Source organism: Mastomys coucha, unplaced genomic scaffold (genome assembly GCF_008632895.1).
Source record: "Mastomys coucha isolate ucsf_1 unplaced genomic scaffold, UCSF_Mcou_1 pScaffold14, whole genome shotgun sequence".
NCBI classification, from domain to species: Eukaryota; Metazoa; Chordata; class Mammalia; order Rodentia; family Muridae; genus Mastomys; species Mastomys coucha.
The window spans coordinates 4,691,034-4,699,222 of record NW_022196896.1 but is presented as its reverse complement, the minus strand read 5'-3'; the positions used below and the strand labels follow the sequence as shown (position 1 = coordinate 4,699,222).

At 42.7% G+C, this 8,189-nt stretch overlaps 1 protein-coding gene across 1 annotated transcript in view; it reads right to left on the bottom strand.

Annotated features, from left to right (window-relative positions):
- The window catches only part of Pm20d2 (peptidase M20 domain containing 2), a 20,820-nt gene that overhangs the window by 7,268 nt on the left and 5,363 nt on the right, over positions 1 to 8,189 (bottom strand). The window contains exons 3-5 of the mRNA XM_031366425.1: positions 6,422 to 6,564; positions 4,284 to 4,438; positions 1,867 to 2,002 (exon numbers count right to left, since the gene is read on the bottom strand). Coding sequence (XP_031222285.1) covers positions 1,867 to 2,002; positions 4,284 to 4,438; positions 6,422 to 6,564 — 434 coding nt within the window. The remainder of the gene's footprint in view (positions 1 to 1,866; positions 2,003 to 4,283; positions 4,439 to 6,421; positions 6,565 to 8,189) is intronic.

The window sequence follows — 8,189 nt, the reverse complement described above, 5'->3', positions numbered from 1 at the left end:
TGACCAGCACCCTGGGGAGGGGTCTCTGACCAGCGTCCTGGGGAGGGGTCTCTGACCAGCGTCCTGGGAGTTTCTGAACTCTTACCCTCTTTCCTGAACCTTGCTGCACTTATTTTTTTTCCATCTACTTCAGTTTTCTCATAAAAATCTTTTCTGTTTGCATCCATTTTCTGTTTTCACTTAAAGCTAATCTTCCTTCCTCCTCTTCCTCCCCCACCCCTCCTCCTTTTTTTCTAACACAGGGTCTCACTATGTAGTAGCCCCAGCTGTCCTTGTACTCACAAAAATCCACCTGCCTCTGTCTTCCTAGTGCTGACACTAAAGACATGCTATGGCATGCACAACCACACACACACACACACACACAACTGCGCGCATGCACGCACACATGCACACATGCACAACCACACACACACATACATACACACATGCATGCACAACCACACACACACATGCACAACCACACACACACAAGCACGCACACACGCAAGCATGGACAACCACACACACACATGCATGCACAACCACACACATACCACATACTCACACATAATAGTAAACAAAAACTTTAAAAATGGGGAGGGGGGAGATGGCTAAGTGCCTAAGTATGCTGATGGAAGCTCATAGTTATCTGAAACTCTAGTTCCAAGGGATCTCATGATCTCTTCTGGGCTCCTGCCCATATATGGTGCACATACATACACTCACACACATATTAACTCTAGTAAGCTGGATGTGGTGGCACATACCTGTACTCCCAAAAATTGAGAGCCTTAAGCAGGAGGAGCATGAGGCAAAGGCCAGCCTAGACAACATACGGGAAGACCTGAACTCAATAAATAAATAAACCCCAAATACAGCTAAACTGTAAAATCGGTTACTCCTTAGAATCTGAACATGTACTACATCACTAAATACTTAATGACCTGCTTACTGTGATAAGCTGACGTGAATTAAAATCCTGTTTCCCATTTTAGTAGCTTATTTAAAGATTAGAAGTAAAGGCTGGAGATGTAGCTCACACACAAAAAAAATAGAATTAAAATTTTTTTAAAGATTTATTTAGTATTATAAGTGAATACACAGAAGAGGGTATCAGATTTCATTATGGGCGGTTGTGAGCCACCATGTGGTTGCTGGGATTTGAACTCACAACTTTTGGAAGAGCAGTCAGTGCTCTTACCCACTGAGCCATCTCTCCAGCCCCAGAATTAAATTTAAACACTAGAAATATTCAGAACACTCCTAGCAGACTGACCATTTTTAAAAATGACTACTATTGTGACACTCTACCCTCACTGAACTGTTCAGTAGCTTCTTTTCAATAACCTAAGTGTGAAGGAATATCGTTTAAAAATACCATTAGGGAGATGGAAGCTAGCCCAGCAGATCGGAGCATCTGCTGCTTGTCCAGAGCGCCCAGATTTGGTTCTCAACACCCACATGGCAGCTCCTAACTGCCTATAAACTCAAGTTCCAGAGAACACAACACCCTGTGCTGGCTTCCAAGGGCACTGGGCAAGCAGACAGTATGCAGACACACAGGCAAAATACTCATATACATTTTTTAAAAAAATAACTAGGGTCAGCAGTATTTATTCAACATGCATGAAGCCTGGGTTCAATTCCCAGTATCTAATAAAGCTCAAGTGGTAGCATGGATTTATAACTGCTGCATTTGGGATGCAGAGGCAGGAGGGTCAAGATCAAGGTCAGGGTGAGCCATGTGTGGATTCTGAAGCCAGGCTGGGCCACACCAGACCCCACTTGAAGACACAGAAGCAGTCCTCCCTGCCTTTTAAGGCAGTTAAACCTAGACTGTCATTTCTCTCGCTAAAACAGCTCAGTCTATGGCAGCGTAGTTACCTGAAGGGGCATTCAACACTGCATCTTCTGAGATGAACTCTATTCCCAGCTTCTTCCCATTCTCCGTATACGCACTGCACAGGGTCTTATTGGGAATGACATTGTAGTAATCGTGACCTTCACTTTCAATTTCCACCTAGTAAAAAAATTAGAAAACAAAGCTTGAGATTAAAACCTCACACCCACTAAGTCCAAAATAGTAATAGTTTCTAACAGGAAACGGTTTCAGGGTGGGCACTTTCCATCCAGACATAAGCTCTCACAAATCTCTTATCTTTAAAAAAAAAAAGAGGGAGTTCCTAAATTCTATCCTGGCCAGCAGGTATCAACTTCGGTCACCTAAACAAGGTAGAGGGAGTGCCTAGAAACTTCCTGTTAGAACCTCTGACCCTCCATGTCAGCCTGACGCTGTTGGTTCCGAACCACTCTGATGGACACTGCTCTAGATTTCACTCTCCAAAAGGGAAAAACAAAACATTTATACAAGTCAGCACGCTTAACCCAGAACTCTCCCTGATATCTCTCAGCCTTGTTTCAAGGGGCTCCTCGGAGAATACAGACATTTCAGTAAGGCAGACTCACAATGTCCTTGCTTATTGGTGTGACGTAAAGACACGGAGGCAGGCTCTATGTAACTGTGTAAGTGCACTTAACAGTTTTTGTTTTCAAAAAGCTAATTAGCAAACAGCAGAGGTCATGTTTCTTCTGTTTTTGGCAACATCTTAAGGTAGGAATAATGGCAAACGTATTTTACAAGTCAGCCAAAATATAGATTAGTGAAAGGCTACTATTTAAATCCAACAATGAGCTCCACATTTGTTTGTGCACACATGCGTGCATGTGGGAGACAGGAGACCAAGCTCAGGGGACAGTGCTCAGGAGCCTGTCCTCTTTGGGTTTTGAGATAAGGCCAGTCTCTCCTTTTGCCTGGCGCTAAGCAAGTAAACCAGGCTGGCTGGCTATCGAGGTGCAGAAATCTGCCTGGGTCTGGCTCCCCAGGGCAGGGATTACGAATGCACTGCATCACACCCACCTTTTTAAAGTGGGCCGTGGAAGTCAAACCCAGGTCCTCAGCTTGCAAAGCGAGTGCTTTGCTGACTGAGCCATCTCTCCAGCACCTAAGCCCTAGCTCAGTGAAAATGCAGAGATATTAGCTAATGATAGTTCTTGTGTCTAACTTATAAATATTTAGGTTATTTATAGTTATAAGGAAATAAGTGTTTAGTTCCCTGGGTTGTGGGAGCTTTACAGTCATACACTCAATCTCTTTGCAAATGGCCTAGGAGGACATGTCATTACTCCCACCCATATCTTGTCCACCTGTCTATCTATGCACCACACAAGATGAGCATTGATGCATTCTTGTCTTTCCAACCGCATTGCCTGCCTCTGAGATCTTTTTATTGTTCACGTATCTGGAAGTATGATTGTCCCTCAAAGCTCAATCAGGTCTGCAGTATTTCAGGAAACCCTCTCCTCCCATCCCACTGACTGGGAACTGAACCCAGGGTCTTGCGCTCACCAGGCTAAGCTGTAGGCCCCACCTGGAAACTGTCTTAACTGCTGTGCTCTGCCCAACACTGTCTATGCTACTCTCAAGACAAAAGGTGTACACTGTGAGGATAACTGCTGAGACACACTACCACGTGAATAACTGCTACACCAAGGATGGAACAAAGGGGACGCTAGGCTGGGATCTCTCCACACATGTTACTTCATCTGTCCCTCACAAGAAACCTGGAGAAATGACATCGTTGTCACTATTCTTCCAGTGAGAAACAGAGCCCTAGAGATACTATGTTTCTAATGGCCAAGAGTCACAGATCTTGTCTAAAGCTACAGCTAAGATCTGCTCTGCCCAACCAGACTCTACAATGTTTGAACTTTATGTAACTACGAAAAGTTCATCCCATGTCCCAGCACACATGGCTGATACTGAAATGTTTCTGACTTCTCGACAAACTCTCCTTTGCTTGGAGTCTATCTTGACTTCCATCCCAGCAAGCCGTACACACACTTCTATCATAGCCTTGCCAGTGGCATATGCAGATACTGTGATAAAATGCCCTTTATGGGAAGTACACAGCTGATGTAAACAGGCAGGGATCCTGGCACAGTGCTGTCTGAGTAAGGTGACCTGCAGTAGTCTCTATTGCAGACACTGAAGCAATATCTCAGAATTAAAGGCTTTCACATTCAACACTCATTAAAGGATTTCACATCAGATATTCAATCAACTCCTGCAGATTCAAGGCATCACCAGTGAGGGCAAGGCCGAGACCGGTTCCCAGCACCACCGCCAGCACAAACTAAAAATCGCCACAAGAAATAAAGAACCAAGGTACTCTTTAATGCACCAACACGAAGAGCCACAACTCACACATAACAGATCATAATTAACTCTGAAAAGCGCTTACTGTGCAGCCTGTAGCCAAAGCCGCAGCCCTGAAGGAATCTTCTGCCTTTTTGGTCAGGACTTGAAGCTCTCTCATTGAGGGTGCACGGAAGTAATAGACTAATTCAGAGTACGAGGGGATGATATTGGGCTTTATGCCACCATTTTTTATTATACCTGTAAAAAGAACCAAGTTACTGAAGTTAAACTTGGTGATTTGCTTAAAGAAAGTTTTGCAGCCAGTGTAAAAGGGAAAATAATTTCTTCTTCTGAGCTTCATTGATAAACAGATTTTGGCACGCTGTACAACACTGTCACAGAGGGGTCTTATTTCCCAGCTAATAAGGGAAAACTGTCTCTATGTACTTTATTCTAAGGGAGCCATTTAATGTTAAGGAATTACAGCTTGTGTTGTGGGTAAAGTTCAACAACAGAACACTTGCCGAGCATGTGTACGATTCTAGGGCTAATTCCCAGAACTGGAAAGAAAAAAAGAAGAAAGGGGGTGAGGAAGGAGAAATTATAATCTAGATTCTAAAGAAATACAGAATTATATAACCATAAGAAAAAGCAGCACCTTAAACTTTCTGGAGAAAACTCGTCTCTATAGGCTTTATTACAGCTGTGCAATTTAAAAACACGTTTGGCACAATCTTTTACAATAGTGTGAGGCTCTGTAACTACCATTTTATTTTAAAATGCCTATGAATACATTAAATGACATTTAGCAGTGGAGAAATAATTTTTGTACCAATTAAAGGCTGCTACAGCTTCTTAGACCTTTGGCTCCAGTCATGTCTAGAAACAAAAGCAGAACAAAGATCCCGAAGTGCTGTAAACTATCACAACACACATTTGTCTGGGACCACACAAAATGAAAGTTTCTTTGTTCCTATTAATGACTAAGAGAGAGATATAGAGACTCTAATCCCAGCCAGTTGTGCTACTCTATCATCTCAGCACTTACGAGGTGGAGACAGGAAGATCATGAGTTCAGGGCAGTGCTTGGCTACACAGCCTGGGTCACAAAAGACCTCATGTTAAACATACAAAAGAGAACAAAGAAAAGAGAAGGAGGAGGGAGAGGAAGAAGAAAGAAAACCTGAATTCCCAGTTATCTAATTAAAAGTTTTCCACTCCTATCCCTTCTGAGGAAATTAAGGCAAGCAGCAAGATGGGTCAGGCCTGTAACCTCAGCGCTCAGGAGGCTGACACAAAAGAACTGCATGAATTTGAGGGCAGCCTAGCCTACTTGGTGAGAACTGACCTCAAACCACCTGCTACTCCAACCAAAAAAGAAAATTAAGACAAGAAATTCACAAAAGTACAATTACAAGCTGATTTCAGCATACAGCAAAATTAAGTATTCACTAGATTTTAATAGTGATTGAAGCATGATTTCCTAGATCATACAGAAATAAACCGAAAGAAGGAAGGAAGGAAGGAAGGAAGGAAAGAAGGAAGGAAAGAAAGAAAGAAAGAAAGAAAGAAGGAAAGGAGGGAAGGAGGGAAGGAAGGAGGGAGGTGTGGGAAGGAAAGGATATTGTAAATTGGTGTTGTGGCTCATGTGTCTAATCGCAGGTAGGGAGGAGGAAATGTGCAGCCTTCAGAGAAGGTCGTGCTACTATATTTCTATACACAGAATTTTAAAAGAGTGTGCTAGCCTCCGAGTAAGTAAAACTAGTAACCAACACTTCTTTTTTTGAGGAAGAATCTCATTTTTCCCAGGTTGCTCTTATCTTTACATGTGGCTGAGGATGATCATGAACTTGTAATTCCAAGTACTGGAATTACAGGCGTGTGATAGGTCAGGCTTTAGACTGTCCTGGGAATCAAACCCAGCACACAGTACCTTCAAGGCAAGCATTCTACTAACTGAACTACATCCCCAGCTCCGTGTGTGTGTGTGTGTGTGTGTGTGTGTGTGTGTGTGTGTGTGTGTGCCAAGATAGAATATTGCTTTTCAAGACCAGGCTGGCCTCAAACTCAGATGCACCTGCTTCTGCTCCCAAGTGCTGGAATTAAAGTCTTGGGACACCACCACCTAGTTTCCAACCCCCAATAAAAAAAAATCTAGTATTAAATACTAGATTTACTAGTACTGTATTGTACTGAAATATAATAAGCACTATTTACTATACAAATATTTGGGGTGCATACCATGAACTCTCCAGGTTGGTTTCATCTGCTGTCTTAATGCAGAGAGGTTGTTATAGGCAAGAACTGCAGCGTCCAAGGCGTTCACACCCTCCCAAGGGTAAGCAGCAGCGTGAGATGCTTTTCCGTAGTATTTCACAGTCACACTAGGAAATAAAACAAAAGAAATCACTGGAAATGACTTTCTCCAGCACCAGCAAAATAAGAAAATCCAATTAGTTGTGTGCGTGCTTATGTGTTTATGTGTGAGTATGTATGTGTGAATGCAGAGCTGGGAAGGAGTGTGTTTGCCCGCATGCGTGCATGCGTGTATGTGTGCATGTGTAACTTTGTACACATGAATGCAATGCCTGAAGAGGCCAGAAGAGTGAATCAGACCCCTGAAGCTGGAGTTGCAGGATATTGGGAGCTGACGTGTGTTTTCTCTGGAGAGCAGTGCCAGTTCTTACCTAAAGAGCCCTCCGTTAGCCCCCACGTTGGACTTTGTATTTGAAAAGCATCGTAGTAAAAGCATAGGAATGTGGGAACAAGAATGCAGGTCCCTGGGAGTGTCTGCTTACCATGTGCAAGGCTCTGCCTTCTATTTCTAGAGAGATGGGAAAAAGAAAAGAAAGAAAAGAAAAATCCAAACACAGAGATAAAGGAGACTGCCAGTAGCTTAGCTCAAGCAAACACGCGACACTGCATCAGGTGCTGGAACCACAAACACGACACTGCATCAGGTGCTGGAACCACAAACACAACACTGCATCAGGTGCTGGAACCACAAACACAACACTGCATCAGGTGCTGGAACCACAAACACGCGACACTGCATCAGGTGCTGGAACCACAAACACAACACTGCATCAGGTGCTGGGACCACAAACACAACACTGCATCAGGTGCTGGAACCACAAACACAACACTGCATCAGGTGCTGGAACCACAAACATGTCTATATCCTTCATACAGTATTGTGTGTGACAGTTCTGTAGCGAAAGCTGCAAGAACTCAGTAACCCCATCCTCAAAAGATCTGCTAGGAGTGGCGCCTCACTTCTTTAATCCCTGCACTCAGAAAGCAGAAGCAAGTAGATGTGTGAGCTCAAGGCTAACTATAGGAAATTCCAGACCAGTTAGGTAACATAGTGAGACCCTGTCTGGGGAAAAATGACAAGAGGGAAGGTCAAAGAAAGAGAAAATCATTAAAATACCTTAGGACAATGTTTGAAAATCTAATTATCAGGTATCCTAACACTGTCAGCTATTTCTGACCAAAATTTTCTTAATGTTACAAAAAGGTTGTTATCAGTAATATTTTTTAACTTTATGAATTATTATTCTACCACATAAGTAGTTATCAAGGGCTGGCGAGATGGCTCAGCAGGTCGATACTTGGCTCTAAGCATGAAAACCTGAGTTTGATCCCTGCGACTCATAAGGTGGGAGGAGACATCAACCCCTACAAGATGTTCTCTGCTACCATATTCATACTACGGAACACATTCGTGCATGTGTACTCACACTCACACTCACACTCACACTCACACACACACAATAAAAAAATTAAAAGGCTGTCAAATTCTTAGACTATATTAAACACAAAGTTTAAATCATAGTTAAAGAACACTAAATAAGAAAGTGAGATATTAATGGATCTTTTATATCAATAGTATTTTAACTGAAAAGTCTGTTTTTGATAAAATAGCAGTTTAACTAATGTATAATTATTTTTAAGACAAACTGTTAAGTTAAAGAGGTGGGGGGTTAGGGGGTAGTGCTGGGGAATA